The sequence below is a fragment of the Mizuhopecten yessoensis genome, unplaced genomic scaffold, assembly GCF_002113885.1.
Source record: "Mizuhopecten yessoensis strain PY_sf001 unplaced genomic scaffold, ASM211388v2 scaffold8057, whole genome shotgun sequence".
Taxonomy (NCBI): domain Eukaryota; kingdom Metazoa; phylum Mollusca; class Bivalvia; order Pectinida; family Pectinidae; genus Mizuhopecten; species Mizuhopecten yessoensis.
This window is the reverse complement of record NW_018407357.1, coordinates 538,332-558,864: the sequence shown is the minus strand read 5'-3', so window position 1 is coordinate 558,864 and position 20,533 is coordinate 538,332. Positions and strand designations below refer to the sequence as shown.

The following is a 20,533-nucleotide window of genomic DNA, read 5'->3' as shown; positions in this document are numbered from 1 at the left end:
ATCAGCTGGGAAAGGGTTTTTCTCCGACATGAATACAAATATCACAATAACCTAATGCCTCTACCCCCCCACAAATGCCGTGATCACACATTTTGAATTATTTATTTTTTCTAAGTAAGTGAAAAGCCTTTGTTTGGTATTTAGCCTGCCCTCTTTTATGGATTTAACTGATGATGTTCAGTTCAGCACTACTGTTAAACAGGGAAAAACCTGGGAATAGGTCCAATACTTATTTCATATCTACACCTCCCTAAAGATTAGGCTGCCTGAGCTAATCATAGGTACACATCTGACAAACCTGTTAATTGTTTGTTCCTTATGATGATCTACACACCTTCAGACAGGAAAATAAACTCATAACTATGTATATATATTATATCTAAACACATCAAAAATGCCTACAGCTTTTCTCCTATCTGTAATGAGAGCACAACATTGATTTCTCTCCAACCTGTCTGATGGACTAAGTTTCTGGCAAATACTCAATAAGTATTCAACAGAGTTCCATAAGCCAAACATCATTTTACTAATTTCACTAGCTGTAACAAAAATAAAACCACCATTTGTTCTAACTTAGATAACTAAACTTTCTGTATTTAAAACTACTAACTTTTTTTTAAAATACATTTTGAACCCTGTGACCTTGAAAATATGCCAAAGTCAATTTTGTTTGCAAAATTTGTGGTATGGCATGAAAGCAAGTAAGGTACTAGTCCAATATCATGACTCTAGGCCATTTCGTTCTCGAGAAAAAGTTGTTTATTCTTTTCACAAATTTGACTTCTGTCACCCTGAACAAAACAAGGGTCATTCCTGTTTAAATTTGTAGCATACACACACTGCCCTCTGGTAGACTACAGTAGAACTATGACAGTTTTTCCTCTGTGAGACTACAGTAGAACTAGAACAATCTTCCCCTGGGGACTACAGTAGAACTATGACAGTTTTTCCTCTGTGAGACTACAGTAGAACTATGACATTTTTTACTCTGTGAGACTACAGTAGAACTAGAACAATCTTCCCCTGGGGACTACAGTAGAACTATGACAGTTTTTCCTCTGTGAGACTACAGTAGACCTATGACAATTTTTCCTCTGTGAGACTACAGTAGAACTATGACAGTTTTTCCTCTGTGAGACTACAGTAGACCTATGACAATTTTTCCTCTGTGAGACTACAGTAGAACTATGACATTTTTTACTCTGTGAGACTACAGTAGAACTAGAACAATCTTCCCCTGGGGACTACAGTAGAACTATGACAGTTTTTCCTCTGTGAGACTACAGTAGAACTAGAACAATATTTCCTCTGTGAGACTACAGTAGAACTAGGACATTTTTTCCTCTGTGAGACTACAGTAGAACTAGAACAATATTTCCTCTGTGAGACTACAGTAGAACTAGGACATTTTTTCCTCTGTGAGACTACAGTAGAACTATGACAATTTTTCCTCTGTGATACTACAGTAGAACTATGACAGTTTTTCCTCTGTGAGACTACAGTAGAACTAGAACAATATTTCCTCTGTGAGACTACAGTAGAACTAGGACATTTTTTCCTCTGTGAGACTACAGTAGAACTATTACAGTTTTTCCTCTGTGCGACTACAGTAGAACTAGAACAATCTTTCCTCTGTGAGACTACAGTAGAACTATAACATTTTTTTCCTCTGTGAGACTACAGTAGAACTAGAACAATATTTCCTCTGTGAGACTACAGTAGAACTAGGACATTTTTTCCTCTGTGAGACTACAGTAGAACTAGAACAATATTTCCTCTGTGAGACTACAGTAGAACTAGGACATTTTTTCCTCTGTGAGACTACAGTAGAACTAGAACAATATTTCCTCTGTGAGACTACAGTAGAACTAGGACATTTTTTCCTCTGTGAGACTACAGTAGAACTAGAACAATATTTCCTCTGTGAGACTACAGTAGAACTAGGACATTTTTTCCTCTGTGAGACTACAGTAGAACTATTACAGTTTTTCCTCTGTGAGACTACAGTAGAACTATGACAATCTTTCCTCTGGGAGACTACAGTAGAACTAGGACATTTTTTCCTCTGTGAGACTACAGTAGAACTATGACATTTTTTCCTCTGTGAGACTACAGTAGAACTAGAACAATCTTTCCTCTGTGAGACTACAGTAGAACTAGGACATTTTTTCCTCTGTGTGACTACAGTAGAACTAGGACATTTTTTCCTTTGCGAGACTACAGTAGAACTAGGAAAAATATGTTGTATTTCAGTGTAGGACACAGCCAGTCGCCAAAGGCGACCAAAACCTTGATTGGGCGACTAGAAATTGTCAAAAGATGGATAGTTATTGGTCCAAAAATAAATCATTCGTCGAGTACATTATTATTCTCAAAATCGTAGGTTACTCCCATAAATTAACCACCCCAACTTCGGAACACCCATTTTCGGAAATCCTGTACTCTGGGTCACGCCGTTAAAATGTGCAAGTGCATCAGAATTGACACAAACAGTCAACTTGGTGGATACAAACAAGGGCTGGGGACTTAAGTAAGTTAACTAATGTATTTTTATAAGTCATAAGTTTTCTTCTCTGTAAGGTTCTATTTTATGTTGTTTGGTCTGCCGTATCACCAGTACTCGGTTGCCGACCAATTCTCGCCAAAGCGTGTGTATTGTGCGATGTCACGCGAGTTATTGTATTTTTTTCACACACAATCCAAAGAAACTGTATTTTTAACCATATAGGCAAAATTTTTAGACTTATCAGGTAATGAACCCCAAGTCTTTTTTTTTTTTATCTAAATATAACAAAGTAATCTTTTTTTTTTATCTAAATATAACAAAGTCGTCTGCAGTTGTAAATTCCTACCAGGTGAAAAAAATAATTGGGCTACCAATATTCATTTAGGCCTGTGAAATAATTTTTGTACTCGCCCAAAAAAAATGTATTTTATTACAGCAGTGACCTTGACCCTTTTTTGTTGCATGTTAGTAATGAACACGTGTATGAAGTGTCATCAAAACTCAATGTGTGGTTAAGTGATGGTTAAGTGATGACAACTGACCAATGGAGTGTATATGGGCCAAGAGACATGACATCACTGTATCCCTCCATTTTATGGTATATAGACACCTAGATTTTTTACCTTTAAGTTGTTTCCCACAGGTATGACTGATGAAGAATGTACAAGTTCTTCAAGTACATGTCTACATCAAGATGAATAGAAAAATACACCTGTACCATCATACCTGTCCGAGTCAAACTAGTGAGTGATACCTAGTTCCATGTCTACAAGATAACGAGTTACACCTGCGTACCTGTAATCACAGTGAGGACATTTGAAGGGTTTTTCAGGCTCATGGATCCGTAGATGGCGCTTTAAGTGGGCCTTCCTTGTGAACTTCTTTGAACAGACAGTGCACTCGAACAGGATCTCAGCTGGCATGTGTACCATCTTGATGTGCATTTTCAGGATGTAATGATCCTACAAGAGAAATTAATTTATGTATTATCGTAGTGTTTTGGTAATACATGTATAGGAATATATGCAAAGCGGATGGCATTTGCCTTTGTTTTTCAAAATAATTTCTTTCCATTTTCATTTGGTTTTAATTATGTTTACATGAAAATACACCACATGCTTGAAACATTTTCTTAAAACATAAAAAAATATTTTTATCCATTACCTATTAGTCATCTTAAAGCAACAGTTTATTTTGTTTTGAATATACTTTCATTCAATAAAAAACAAGAAAACAAGTTTATAATGAACCCTAGGGGATGTAAAACTGTTTTCTGTACATATACTGTACACAGACTGGTACCACTACTCTAGATCTGATCTGTCAATGTAGTAAGTACATATACTGTACACAGGCTGGTACCACTGCTCTAGATCTGATCTGTCAATGTGGTAAGTACATAAACTGTACACAGGCTGGTAACACTACTCTAGATCTGATCTGTCAATGTAGTAAGTACATATACTGTACACAAGCTGGTACCACTGCTCTAGATCTGATCTGTCCATGTGGTAAGTACATATACTGTACAGATTGGTACCACTACTCTAGATCTGATCTGTCAATGTGGTAAGTACATAAACTGGACACAGACTGGTACCACTACTCTAGATCTGATCTGTCAATGTGGTAAGTACATATACTGTACACAGACTAGTACCACTACTCTAGATCTGATCTGTCCATGTGGGAAGTACATATACTGTACACAGACTGGTACCACTTCTCTAGATATGATCTGTCCATGTGGTAAGTACATATTCTGTACACAGACTGGTACCACTACTCTAGATCTGATCTGTCCATGTGGTAAGTACATATACTGTACACAGACTGGTACCCCTACTCTAGATCTGATCTGTCAATGTGGTAAGTACATATACCGAACACAGACTGGTACCACTACTCTAGATCTGATCTGTCAATGTGGTAAGTACATAAACTGTACACAGGCTGGTACCACTGCTCTAGATCTGATCTGTCAATGTGGTAAGTACATATACTGTACACAGACTGGTACCATTACTCTAGATCTGCAATATGTTATGCTATAAAATATCAAAACAAATCTGATGTCTTCTGTTTCTTTCAAAAAGAATTTCTGTGTTTATTCTGAAAGACATTTCAAGAACGGTTTAAGAATTGGTTAAGAAGACCTATAATTAAATTTCAGGCATTCCATTGTATTTCTGTTCAGAAAGAAGTTCAGTAAGTTTGATTGCAATGAGCTTCATGGTGAAATAACAGATGACTGTTACAAACAGGTCACACTGTCCAAATAACGTAGGATGTTACCAGACGATATCTCGGGGCTAAAATTTTGAATACACCACAAATTCCTCACAGCTGATTCATCAGAGTAATGATATGTATACTACCCATCATTACAGAGGAGACTAACAGCCTCCATTATAATTCATTCCACATTACTATGTGTATTCTGTACCCTAGATTTTGAACTGGAAAGCAGCCCCTGTCATCAAAATGTTCAATCATTTAACTTCTATTTATAACCGAAACAACAACTGATTTTCTGCTGGCCTACACTACAGCCTCCGTTTAAAATATAATCTGTATTTAGTATAAATTTTATATCAAATAAAGTACAAATTTGGGGGTTTCATTCTTTCTAAGAAGTAACATTAAGTTGAGCAGGCCGGAAAAGATGGCATACCAAAAAACACCAGGTATATTAAATGTCACATTCCAACTTGACAAAGCACTACAGTGCAATACACTGCCGACTAACAATAACTACCTATCTGTGCCTTCCACTCAAGACATTTATACCTGTTGACCCTTACAATATGAAATTTCATCCCAAAATTCAAAAAAAATCTTAAACATTCATTTTCATTATAAACTATATGGGCTGACAAGAGACACTCTATACATTGAATTCAGCAGTGTGACTAATTCCATTTATGCAGCTTCTATTGAGATGTATGGGTCAATGGGAAAAAAATTAAAACATCTAAAAATAGAAAGGGAATTCCCAGGAATAGTTAGAGCTTGGTATCTTTCTTCTTCTAAAATGAACAGGACATATCACTGAACATAAAATATGTCTGAAAAATATCTTTTATTAATTAAACTTTTCCATAGCACTGTGATTTTATAATCTAATATCAAGGCAAAAACTGTTAGAAACTTTAATTGAAATTCAATGAATGGATTACAACACACATTCAACACAACCAGGATCCAAACGTATGCCTTGAGGTTAATAGGTCAGCACATTGCTAACTGTGTGATGTGGTCCTCTCTACAAACTTTGTTTACATTATGCAGTTTTGTTTTTATTCCTTACTATTTTGGAGCCAGGGGCTTTAGATTTTACAATAGTATTTTTTGTGCTCAGTTTTACAGCCGAATACAGGTTGTTTCCCCTAGCTAAAAAATGCATTATTTTGCCCTAGGCATATGTATTCCCAATTTCAACAAGAGGCCCAATGGGCCTGTATCACTCATCTGGTATTAATCTCACACTTGTAATCTTAATAGTGGACTAAATAACAGCTACAGGCAGAATATCAGTGATTGATTCATCAGAACCTATTAAAAGATTTAAACATATGACGCCTGTGACCTTGAATGTCGAAAAAGGACATAAGGTTGAAAGTGGGAAAAGGTCATTCAATTGAACAAACTTGGTAGCCCTTCATCCACGCATGCTACAGGCCCAATATCAGTACCCTGGGCCTTTCGGTTATTGAGAAGAAGTCATTTGAAGATTTAAAGACATTTTACCCCTGTGACCTTGAGAGTGGGTCAAGGTCATTCATTTGGACAAACTTGGTAGCCCTTCATCCCAGCATGCTACAGGCCTAATATCAGTACCTTGGCTTTTTGGTAATTGAGAAGAAGTCGTTTAAAGATTTAAAGACATCTGACCCCAGTGACTTTGAAAGTAGGTCAAGGTCATTCATTTGAACAAACTTGGTAGCCCTTTATCCCAGCATTTGCTACAGGCCCAATATCAGTACCCTGCATGGGCCTTTTGGTTATTGAGAAGAAGTTGTTTGAAGATGTTACGACATTTCACCCCTGTCACCTTGAAAGTTGATCAAGGTCATTCATTTGAACAAACTTATTAGCCCTTTATCCCAGCATGCTACAGGCCCAATATCAGTACCCTGGGGGTTTTGGTTATTGAGAAGAAGTTGTTTGAAGTTTTCAAGACATTTGACACCTGTGATATTAAAAGTAGGTCAAGGTCGTTCATTTGAACAAACTTGGTAGCCCTTAACCTTCACCCCAGCATGCTACATGCCCAATATCAGTACCCTTGGCCTTTTGGTTATTGTGATGAAGTTGTTTAAAGTAAAAAATTGACGCCGGACGGACGGCGCACCACGGCATAAGCTCACTTGGCCCTTTGGGCCAGGTGAGCTAAAAAGGACCAAATTTGATGCATTCTCATACTTGTACTTGAAAATTTGACCCAATATTTTCCCAATTTCCCAACATGCGGGAACACTGATGAAATTTAATAATTTTTACCAAATTCAGCGCTGAGGATATTTCCCCAAATCCTGCTCAGGGGCCCTTTCCCAAAATAGCTAGCAAAACCCCTGGATGTTATATCCACTTTGATCATGGGACGGGATGCGACGGACATGGGCCGCACTATATGCGCCCCCCATTTTATGACGGGGGCATAAAAATCTGTTCTGAAGTTGCTAGCAAAATGAATTCAATAGGGATGGGTATGAACAAGACTATTTGATACACTTAACTGGAAAAAAAAGGCTGGATAAACACAGATAAAGACACAAACATCAAATTCAACTTTGTAGAGAACAGGTGTAACAACTGTAATAAAGTTTTCGTAAATTAAGGATCTATCATCGTTTTACGAAATTCCAGTTCAGACATAATTCAGTTCAGATAATAGTTACCCAGGCATACACTTTCAGGATGCATGACTGACAATGCTGTACCACGATTTAAAGAAGAGGAAAACATCTGAATAAAGATTGTGCAATATCTTGAGAAATAGAAGGACATGGCCAATTAGTTGCAGACTTATATGCCCATACAATTGCTCACAAATATATCTCCTAATCTAATAAGTACTCACAGGACAAATGTTATAGATTTTTTCCTTAAAACACTAAAAATAATCTTAAATGACAATTTTCGAAATCTTTCCATCTTAATTTTAAAATACATAAAATAAAAGTTTATAGATAGGGCAAGGAAATTAAGATAGATGTTAGCTGTTATCTATACAGAACAACTAACACTTAATCCTCCACTGCACATCTACAGCTCATACATAAAGTGGTATTTCACTTTTTCTCCTGCACGAGGTTATCAATCAAATATAATTAAAAGGTGTGTATACATATTTGGTTGTGTGATGTCATTAAATGTATACATCAGCACATTACAGGGGAGTGCCAGGCCATGTCATGTATTCTCTGTCAAAATTTATAATGTCTCTTTATAGCTAGCATTCTATGAATATGCATCCTTTTATGTGCATGTACAAACATGCAGGAAATATAAATAGATGTTTCAAATTATTAACATTTACCCATGGATAAAAGCATTTGTAAAAACTTAAGTCTTTCATGAATGATGACACAGATGACATGACAACGCCAAATCGCCTCACTTACACTACCCTTATCTGAAGTTTTAAAGAAGTTACTTTAGTAATGATAAATGGTTTCCAAAATTAACAAGTGACCTTGACCTTGAGTGTGGTAACCTTAAATATGAACTTGTTCAAGGTATATGGTATGACATTTCACAAAATGCATTGAGTTACAGGAGTGATAAAGTAATATTGACCTGAATGAGAACTAGAAGTATCGCCACATTGAATTGATGCGTTAAATTTCTGAAAATAGTAAGTGACCATGACCTTGAGCACAACAACCTGAATTTGAACTTGCATGATGATGCATTGCCATACCTATAAGCCAATATTTGTCTGAATTTCTATCAAAGTTGACAGCAATAACAAATGTCTCCTGATACAGTAATAGTGACCATGACTTTGACATTGAGTGAAAAAACAATATGATATGTATTTATTTTTTTGAGATATTGTTATACTTATATTTGTAAGAAGATTCATCAGAATATACGGAGAAATGAAAGCAATGCGAAACAGGTTACCATACATATATATATATGTATATGTACACAGATGTACCCACGTTTTCTAGAAATAGTACAATTGACCAGTGGACAGTGATGAATTTCCCCATACCCTAAAGTTTAGCACATTATCAAATTAAAACATTACCACATCAATGAAACGTCACGACACTCACAATATATATAAGAAAACAATATACAGAGATTTCAATTTGTGCAATCATTTATAAGCACAATATTTCAATCATGAAAAATGGTCAAATAAGATTACCACTAGAATATGTACATTTAACATCTAATAATATTGTGGGCTGTGTCAATATTCTAATACAGGTAAGATAGTCTTCTCACAAACTGTGGACCAAACAGATGTATAGTAATTTACTGAGATGTATATTTGGTATAATATATATTCATGCCTACATGTACATCATCCCATATCTCATGTGTGGAGTTGTGAAAAAGAAGAGCTATGTTATATAAATTACAATTCAGACAATGACAGCTGTCTGGTTTTCAGAGGAATGTGTATTGCAGGTGAATGTAAATCCTGAACCTTTTCATTTAGATCATTTATACATGAACCCTACTCAGGCTACTGAAAATTCAACCATCAATCGTTTATCATGTCTGTACATCTATATATAGGAGAAATGTCTATAACAATGTCATGGGAATAGGGTTTATCAAAGAATATAGCTCACCACATATTGTAAACTTGGGATCTTTATCAACAACTAGATCCTCAAGACAAGATCAGAGTTGTAACAATACATTCATGTAAAGACATTTAATAATTTATGCAGAGTTTAAAGTGTGCTCATTCATACTCAGTTTAATAACATCACCCCAAAAAACTCTTTTATCACAGTAGGTTTAGATAGGATTAAAATAAGCTTAATGTCAGCAAATTTTACAACCAATTCGTTAAGAAAAGAAACCTTGCATGTAAGACAACACTGATTCAAAGAAGAGGCCATGGGGTATTTTCTGTTTTAATTCAAAACCTGTTGACTAACAACACTTTTATCAAAGAGTGTCAAAACATAAGCTGCAGCAAAGATTACATCACTCTGGACATTTGCAAACTTTGTTATCGGGTAAATATCATGATTCTAGGCCTGTTGGTTCTTCAGAAAAGGTCATTTGAAATTGATGATAGATTTGACCTCTGTGACCTTGCAGCAGGTCAAGTTCATTTTTGTTTGCACACTTTGTTTGGCTCCATCAAAGAAAGCTACAAGCCAAATATCATGACTCTAGGCCTTTTGGTTCTTTTGAATATACCATTTAAAGGAAAATTTGACCACAGGCAGAAGGATGACGAAGAGGTGAGCTAAATATTGTTTGATTTAACTGTTGACCACTTATAGAGAACTGCAAATTAATTTCTTCAATCAAAATGAAAAAGCAATGATTACACTGATATCAAATATATTTCACAAGTCACAGATCTCAATAAAAGTTACGTCAACATTTGATTCAGCTGGTTTCAAGCGGATTTCTACGAATTTCAAACAAAAGAATCTTTGAACATATTTTAGATTGTCTTCTCTCAAAAAGTTAACGTAATCAGAGTCTATTTTGTACAGTTAACTATTGTAGTCCTACTTCAATGTTTTTTTAATAGTCAACAGTTAAGGTTTAAGGGGTTTAAAGTATGTGTGAAGATCTGTTCTGTCAGTTTGACATGTATACAGAAAAGAAAAACAAAAGCTGTCTGTTTGTACAACAGTGAGTAAGTGTAATATGTTCATATAAAAAATCTGTATGACGCAAAAAGGATATGCAACTTTTCTTTTCTGCTGACATTCTACATTTCCCTGTTGATGTAGATCTAAAGGCAAGCATTCCTCATCACAAGTCTGTATTTCCTGTATAATATTAACTCATTTACCCCTGAAATTTCATAATGAACTATTCCAACCTTTGAATTACAGGAGTGAATGTGTCTTCAGGGGTGAATGAGTTAACTCTTTCCGTACCTCGTGTACACACAACAACAATATGTGCTTCCTTGTCTCCGTTGTTGTGTACAGACGACAAGACTTTGGTGTTACCTGTCTTATGTTTAGCTGGTTATATCACATGACAGTTGTGTAATCCAATTAATTGTCATTAAAATCAGTTGGAAAGAAATATTTTTATAGGTGCAGAGTACACATTTTTCATCATGTTTGCATTTGGTGATATCCAATATAAACAATATGGCGGCAACTTAGTTCGGTACGAACACTTGTAAATGCTTAACCAATTATTTATTGAGATTTATGGAAGTAAATATGAATATCTTAACACAAGTCTTGATAAAAGCTACTCGTATTTAGTAAAAAACTTAACGACTTTGGGAACTGCACTACGACATTGTTTTGATTACAAGGAATCTTATCGTTGGTTGATTTCTCAGTCATGATCAACTGCCAGTTAGTCATCATGCTTCGAAAATGAAGATATGTAGGTCTATCAACAATAACATGTAACAATAAGAATATTTGTTCAATTAAGGTTACCTGTTTATTTCTTGCAGCAGTTACACCTCGTCTAAAAAGTACATTAATAATCCGCCATTTTGTTATATGTGCAGGGGGCGAGTCAAGTAAGGACATCTGGTACGGAATCCGGACCAGATTTGCGGAATGGAAAGATTAAGGTGTCTCCTCCCTCTGGATCTAACAACCTTCCCCCATAGTTACAAACAGGAAAGTCATTGCACTAAGCCAACACACCCAGTTTTTAGTATGTTGAATTATCTATAATACATTTAGACAAGACAGAAATTTCTTAAAAAGGCTAATTTTATCTAAAAGAGGAGGCCTAGGATCTCACTAACAGGACCACATGATAGATTTGGTAGGTATCGAAGGCCTAGGAACTCGCTAACAGGACCACATGATAGATTTGGTAGGTATTGGAGGCCTAGGAACTCGCTAACAGGTCCACATGATAGATTTGGTAGGTATCGGGGCCTAGGAACTCGCTAACATAACAGGACCACATGATAGATTTGGTAGGTATCAGAGGCCTAGGAACTCGCTAACAGGACCACATGATAGATGTGGTAGGTATCGGAGGCCTAGGAACTTGCTAACAGGTCCACATGATAGATTTGGTAGGTATCGGAGGCCTAGGAACTTGCTAACAGGTCCACATGATAGATTTGGTAGGTATCGGAGGCCTAGGAACTCGCAAACAGGACCACATCATAGATTTGGTAGGTATCGGAGGCCTAGGAACTCGCGAAACAGGACCACATGATAGATTTGGTAGGTATCATAGGCCTAGGAACTCGCTAACAGGTCCACATGATAGATTTGGTAGATATCGGAGGCCTAGGAACTCGCTAACAGGACCACATCATAGATTTGGTAGGTATCGGAGGCCTAGGAACTCGCTAACAGGTCCAAATGATAGATTTGGTAGGTATCGGAGGCCTAGGAACTCGCTAACAGGACCACATTGTAGATTTGGTAGGTATTAGAGGCCTAGGAACTCGCTAACAGGTCCACATAATAGATTTGGTAGGTATCGGAGGCCTAGGAACTCACTAACAGGACCACATCATAGATTTGGTAGGTATTAGAGGCCTAGGAACTCGCTAACAGGACCATATTGTAGATTTGGTAGGTATTGGAGGCCTAGGAACTCGCTAACAGGACAACATCATAGATTTGGTAGGTATCGGAGGCCTAGGAACTCGCTAACAGGACCACATCATAGATTTGGTAGGTATCTGAGAGGCCTGGCAACTCAATTCATAGGTTAAACAAGGACACACAGTTACAACATACATAAAATACATGTACAAGTAAGTAGACACCCACCTTATACACCCTCCCACACAAGTCGCATGTACAGCCATTGGCACTGTGTCGCATCATATGTCTCTTGATGATATATGCATGTTCTGCCATAAACTCACATTCGGTGCAAATACATCTCGGATGGTTTTCCTGTTGAAATAGAGGAAAAAAACCTGTAGACAAAATATAAACATTGGGACATTCATTCAAGCAATAAATGAGTCTACATAAACTTAAGTACATGGTGACCTAGTTAAGAGACCCATGTACTTATAACTAGGTCACTACTGCCAAACGTTAGAGCCACATGCTAACTAACAGCCCCCACTCCCTCATGTAAAGGCTAGGGAGTGGCTCAGAATCTCTGTACACCTTTTTATACCCTAGTATAATTAGGGGTAAACAATTGTGAGAAATATTTTGTAAATTCTTAATCTGTACTATATTGCAATATAACATAGATTTATCTCAAGATGGTAGAAATATTCTTCAAACTATGAAGTTCAGATAAAGTGACATAAATCAATTGCATTGATTACCAGTACACCTGAAATAATAATGAAATGAAAAATCAACAGGGGAAGTAACTCTCTCTGTATAAGGCTTAAAAAGTATAAAAAGGGGCAATCACTTTGAGAGAAAAAAAAGTTGAAATTGAAAAAAACCCACCAGGTCTGGTAGTTCAGGAGTTGCCCAAACAAACTTTTCTACAGATGTAGAGATAGACATGCAGACTGACAAGCTACAGCATTGAATCAGTGGAATGTCCATTGGCAATGTAATCCAATATCAAACCATTCTACTGAGCAAGTATTTTCCATTCAATGTGCTTCTTCTGACTCACAATGCTGACTGTTATTTAGCTATAAGTGGAAAACATTTTTATCCATCTTGGATTTTTCATGACCAAGCTGTATGCATAGGAAAAAGTCAATCATCACCATATGCCATTTTGTTATGACTTCATCACAGCTGTAGAAGGATTGGTCTCATTGCCAGGTGAGCGCCACATACTTTCATGGCAATACACAGAAAGAGCTGACAGGAAATACTTCACATACAATATACATGCTGTTAAAAATGTGGAAATTGGCAAGAAGTTTTTTTTTATAATCTCCAGCAAGTGATCTTTCTGATGAAATTTTTGCTAAGCGCTGCAAGAAAATAATTTTGACATCAAGTCTGACTTAAGTGATGACATTAATTTTATTTTTGGTCTCGTACAAATGTCCTTGCAGTTTGTATGTGATGCATTGTGGAGGAGATATCGCAAATTCTTTGAGGGTTTTGTAATTGTTGCACATTTCTGTTCGCTGAAGGAATTCCAAGTAATGAAGAACAAGTGTGTGAAATCAACAGCTACGGTAAATGGACATGGATTTAGGTGGCTAACTGATACATAGTCTATATACAATGAAAGCTGTCAGATATCTGGACATGGATTTAGGTGGCTAAGTGATACATGGTCAATATACAATGAAAGCTGTCAGATATGGGTAAATGGACATGGATTTAGGTGGCTAAGTGATACATGGTCAATATACAATGAAAGCTGTCAGATATCTGGACATGGATTTAGGTGGCTAAGTGATACATAGTCTATATACAATGAAAGCTGTCTTTTATAAACAATGAGTATGAATCAGTGGTTATACAAGAATATTTTTTATCAAACATCGGATGTAATATCTGATTTTGACAACAAAACGTTTTCTTTTGTCAAATTCAGCCTTCAGCCTTATAGGATTTAGTTTGATTGGTTAGGATGCTAGTTGCAAACAACTGCAAAAGATGACAGAGATAGTTAAGGTTGTCATATGACAACAGTGATAGTAGGGGGGAAGGTTGTCATATGACAACAGTGATAGTAGGGGGGGGGAAGGTTGTCATATGACAACAGTGATAGTAGGGGGGGGGGGAAGGTGTGTGTGTGCATGTGTGTGTGTGTGTGTGATGAAGTATGAAAGAAAGAGTTCTACACAGTACTTGTGTGTTTATATGTTACATATAGAATTAATAACCGACGTGTCACCTTATATTGATCAGATGGGCTAAAATGTGAGCAATGTCCTTATTGTACAGTGTGTTTTAGAAATAGAATAATACAATTATCTTTCAAACTGTTTTATTGCCCTCAAGTCTGAATGACATTTACCGTACGTGTGCTGTCTTGCGCTGCTTGTCCCATGTGCAGTTTGAGGCGTGTGTGACATAAGCAGATATCCAGCGTGATAACGATGGGCATTTTAACCTATAATTCTGTTCATACACCACATACAATGATGCTGGATAGAATTACTTCATGTCACATAATCGCTTTCTGTTTTTGTGAGCATGCGACCGCATATCTTACACATGGTGGCGATATTCAGCCTTGGATCAAATTTCAGTCCTACAAGTGCCACTAAGTGACTGTAAACCACCATGCAGTCTTAGCACAAGTACAACCTATTCTCTCTCCTATTCTCCTCCCGTATATACCATATTTGTATCGGTAAATGCCCTCAGAAAGTGTAACCTAAAACAAACCATATTTATATCAGCCAAAACCTTCAGACCTACAGAAAGTGTAAATTATAGCACAGCACAATCTTCAAACATTGATAGGCATCATAGAAATATAGAATTTGCTATTATGCTATTAAAAAGTCAGTTATCTGCATACCATTACATTTTGATACATAATCAGGTAGTCAAGGAAGAAAATGGCCAATTGCAAGCTTCCTAAGTTGTGTAAAAGCTGAAACCAGTTGACAACACAAATTGAAATACAGAAAAAGAATTTTCCAAGATTTTTTATTGCAGATTTTTAAAGTATAATCTTAAACTATCATTCAACCTAATAAACATATTCTCCTTAATTGATCCTGTTTTGGGTCTTGCCCCTCAGCCCCAAAGGGAGCTAAACTCTTCTTTTATACAACAAACATGTTATGACACTGGTACTCAAGTGCCTGGGGTGGGGCCAGACCCTGGAGCTGGAGTAGGGCTGGACACCAGGTTATTTCCTGGTAGAATTGATGGATGCATTTGTCTCATTTCCACAAAATTGAGTTCCCATGGTCAAAGGATGCTCCAGACCAGCTTTAGTTAAAAAAAACCTGGAGTGCACTAAATGAGTGGGATTTTAAAAGTTTTACTTTTAGTTTCCCAATGGGCCCTCCACTCCGCCCCTAGGGGGCGCCACACTCTTCTTTTTGTGTGTGTGCAAAGTTGAGCTCCTGTAGGCTAAACAATGCTCAAGGTTAACTTCAGTCAAATCTGTACAAATGCCATCATGGTATTATCTTACTTGGTCCATTGGGCAAGGAGATTTAAAAGTTGCCAAGAAAGATGCGGGTGCATATAGGATTTGAAAGTGAACATGTGGTTAAAGAGTACAGTACTAGTGCACTTATCTTTATTTTTGCAGTTTCTCAAGTGCCCCACATGTTCATTAGTTTCAACGAAAATCTTACTAGAGACGATCTTTATAGGTACAGCACTGTACCAGAAGTGTTTGCAATTTGCCTGGATTTATGGTTTATTTCATGCATATCTATTTTTTTTTCCAATCAATTTTCCTAGAGCCAATTATTGTGAAACAGCTATAAAATTGGACACCCTAAAAGGGAATCAACTGATTATTTATCAGACAATATTTTCCTGTGGAATGATCTGCTAGAACAAATTGGTCTGACAAAATCAATTTTATCTGAATAACTTGTCAAACCTTAAAGTCTAGTCCACACTTATTATGGAAATATTTTTAAATTATTATTTGACAATGTATCTTTCAGTAAGGGACATTTCGTTTCAGTGGTGCTATAATTAGCCCAAGGAAATTCCAGGTATGATGCAGTACATTGTAGGTTAGATTGAATGGTGATTTTTATAGACAAGTAATCTTTATTGGTCTTTAAAGACAGCTGGTCTTTGGGCTGAATGTTTTTTATAGACAGTTGGTCTTCAGGTAGAATGGTCTTTATAGACAGGTGGTCTTAAGGTTCGAATTGTGCTTTTTACAATTGTGCTTTTTACAGACAGGTGGTCTTTAGGAGGAATGGCCTTCATAGACAGGTGTTCTTTAGATGAAATGGCCTTTATAGACAGGGGTGTTCTTTAGTTGGAATGGCCTTTTAGACAGGTGTTCTTTAGATGGAATGGCCTTTATAGACGGGTGTTCTTTAGGTGGAATGGCCTTTATATTTATAGACAGGTGGTTTTTAGATGGAATGGTCTTTATAGACAGGTGTTCTTTAGATGGAATGGCCTTTACAGATGGGTGTTCTTTAGTTGGAATGGCCTTTAGACAGGTGTTCTTTAGATGGAACAACCTGTATAGACAGGTGTTCTTTAGTTGGAATGGCCTTTATGGACAGGTGATCTTTAGATGAAATGGCCTTTATATACAGGTGTTCTTTAGATGGAATGGCCTTTATAGACAGGTATTCTTTAGATGGAATGGCCTTTATAGACAGATGTTCTTTAGATGGAATGGCCTTTAAAGACAGGTGTTCTTTAGGCAGGTTTCAATTTGTTACAGAAACACTACAACAATGTATGGCATCTCATTAAAATTTGTCAACAATTAGTAAAATATTTTGGGTTTTGCATAAAAAAATAAGTAAATTATCATAATTGGGCACTTAATTTCATAGAACAAAAATGATTAATGCAATTTTGCTTATTACACACGTCATGTAATTTCTTACTGATTAGCTTGACATTAACTGCAGTAATTAATTATGACTAATAATTATTGTACACTGTCATCTCAATTTTTAAATTATTTAATTAATACAAATGGGAAAGGGTCACAAAATATGTAGTTTTCTAATGCAACAGTGACGTAATGGTTGATAACAGGCTGACCTTATGGTTGATTACGGTTTTATCAGTAAACCTGACATTTGCAATGATCCAGATTGCTCTGGGTTACATTACACAACAGGAAACCAAGCCTCAAATAGGTTTTACAAACACTAAACAAAAGTTTGTATTGGTCAAATCTGTATATGTCTCTGTCCAATCGAATTGTATGTATTTTGATTGGTAATTTCTGCCAATATCTGGTACACATGGAAGTTTTCAAGACTGACCAACAGTTGCAAAATGTATTATTTGTTCAATTGTTTCTTAAACATTGTTTCAGAAATTAATGTACCTTGTATTTAACAATTTTTCTTAACTCATTATAAGAGTAAATACAGAACTTTAAGAAGTGTTGTGACTTACCTTCATAACATAACTTCAACAAAAAAAATGATTTGAAAATTAAAAACAACAAGAGGCCCAGAGGGCCTGTATCACTCACCTGTTTCTTTTGTTACATGAAACTGACATATAGGTAATTAAGACCAAATTTGGTAACTAGAACACAAGACATTTTAACACCTCTTAAACAGTTCTGAAGATATTTTTGTTTGAAATTTGAAATTTGAATTTTAAAGCTTTTTACCCACATTGACCTTTGACTCCCGACTTGCACTTAAAGTTGACCTTTGACCTCATTACTGTAATAAAGAAATTAATTCACACAGCTGGTCTACATATCATACCCTAGTATCATGACTTTAGTTCAAATGGTTCTTAGGATATCGTGTTTGAAATTGTTAACATATTTGACCCCTGTGACCTTGAAAATAAGTCAAGGTCATTTTAATGAGGAAACTTTATAGCACTCCATCCCAGGTACTCACTGGCCATATATCCTGACCCTGGGCCTGATGGAACTTGAGAAAAAGATTGTTAAAGCTTTTAACCCATGTTGACATTTGACCCCTGACTAGCACTTAAAGTTGACCTTTGACTTCATTACTGTAATCGAGAAAAATATTTGCACTGCTGGTCTTCAAAACATACCCAAGTATCATGACTCTAGTCCAAATGGTTCTTAGGAAATTGTTGTTTGAAATGTTTAACATATCTGACCCCAGTGACCTTGAAAGTAGGTCAAGGTCATTTTAATGTCGACACTTTATAGCACTTCATCTCAGGTACCTACTGGCTAAATATCATGACCCTAGGTCCTCCAGTCCTTCAGAAGAAGTTGTTCAAAAGAAAAAGTTGACGGACGGACGACGGACGCTGCAGTACGGCATAAGCTCACATTTGGCCCTTCAGGCCAGGTGAGCTAAAAACGAAAGAGATCATAAGAGGAAATGGAGACTAGCACTATATATAGATATAAATTTACCTTAAAGTGAGCAAGGAGATCGTTCATGTCAAATGTGACGTAGTGGCAACATTTACACTTGTGGACGTCATCAGTGTGGGACGCTATGTGGGTCTGGTACTGCTGTAGGTAGTAGGCCTGGAAATCACATTTGGAACACTTCATCTTCTCAAGATCACTCTCTGATGCCTTCAGGCCTGGTAACAGACAGAAACAATAATCAAAACAAAATATACATCTAGAACCCTTATCATAAGTTCACTCTCCATCTTCTACAATATGGTGTGACGATAGTACTTACACTTACTAACCGTCTTAGAAAAAAGTGATGTTCCAACTTTTTAGAATATTATAATCACTTGTCAATGTGACACACTAACAACACTACAGGCCAATATGTAACATGCCAACACTATTTGCCAAGATAGCAAGCCAACCATCTTTGAAAAAAACACACCAAAAAAACACTTGCTGATGTTACCCAGCAACACTATTTGACAAAGTGACGTACCAACTACGTACAACTTGTCTGTCAAAGTGACGTACCAACTACGTACAACTTGTCTGACAAAGTGACGTACCAACTACGTACAACTTGTCTGATAAAGTGACGTACCAACTACGTACAACTTGTCTGATAAAGTGACGTACCAACTACGTACAACTTGTCTGACAAAGTGACGTACCAACTACATACAACTTGTCTGACAAAGTGACGTACCAACTACGTACAACTTGTCAATGATCAGGTGCATGATCCTTGCAAAAAATGTATTAGTAAACAAAAGGGACCCAAAATCCTTCTCCTAACCCAATCATTACTTGCACAAACAGTGACCTTGACCTACTGACCTTGTAATAATACAACTAGATATTTTGTGATGATCTGACATTATTTTTTGTGATTTATGACATCTAGACATGACCAGCACTAACCCTTGATGAGGTACTCAACAGATGGTATCAGAGCCCACAGTACATAAACCACAGTAACATATGTACATTCATGTATACACTCTTCATGTGATAATGGTATCTAATATTGATCAGTAACAAAACCCATTATAAAACACCCTAAATAACAAGTCAATCATCTACTCATCCATGCTCCTAACCACAGGTTGTGGTCTGTACGTATACTAAACCGTTTCCTTGGTGATTTCCCGTGTCCTCATCACTTCCACATATCACGACCTGGTTATCAATCCTATCTTCGTCCTACATACCCAATCTTATGTGGTATAACATAAAATTTCGTACATTCATTCATTGTTTGTACGTTCTTAAATAAGATTTAACATCAAATAGGAAAACCCTCCCCTACTTAGGCACATTATCTGGAATCAAATTAAATACCCAAGTTTAATAATTGAATTCTACTATTGGAATCTTGCATTCTAAGTTTCAATTTGTATTACTACACTGGATAAATCAGTATGACATCGTTTGGTAACAGTTCAAGTCATGGCATACCATCCTCTGTTTAATTCAGCACAAAAAGGTGTTTACTTATTTTGAATTGTGAAATCCATATTTTTTTTTACTGAATGCACACATTGTAGAAAACTGAAGTATGTTTCCAGCCAAAATAAAATTAATAACTTTTGGAATTAAAATAGTTGTTTAATTAACGTCCATTTCTAAAGATGGCCCCTCAATTGTTACATTTAAAATCTTTTTGACAGTAATTACTCGGTGTACCTTGGCAATGGGTTCTTTGTTTTAACATCGAGGTTTATGTGCATGTTATACATAACTTAGAAACAAAGATTTTTTAGTGTAGTACGTAACCCAACTTTTGCTTACAGGCAACTAAAATGCAATGTACATCAAGCTTTATTCACATGAACACTCATCATGTTATAATTACACTGTAACTCCACATTACAGGTTTTCCTACTGTTTATACCGAATATCAAATATGGATGACCCAAATTTATTGTTTCCAATTTGAGT

The 20,533-nt window shown here is 36.4% G+C and overlaps 1 protein-coding gene across 8 annotated transcripts in view; it reads right to left on the bottom strand.

The window, feature by feature from the left end:
• LOC110454762 overlaps positions 1-20,533 on the bottom strand; it is a 126,553-nt gene that overhangs the window by 68,915 nt on the left and 37,105 nt on the right. For all 8 annotated transcript variants that reach the window (XM_021504448.1, XM_021504453.1, XM_021504449.1 and 5 more), the window contains 3 exons: positions 18,599-18,774; positions 12,442-12,570; positions 3,302-3,468 (listed from right to left, as the gene is read on the bottom strand). In XM_021504448.1, coding sequence (XP_021360123.1) covers positions 3,302-3,468; positions 12,442-12,570; positions 18,599-18,774 — 472 coding nt within the window. The remainder of the gene's footprint in view (positions 1-3,301; positions 3,469-12,441; positions 12,571-18,598; positions 18,775-20,533) is intronic.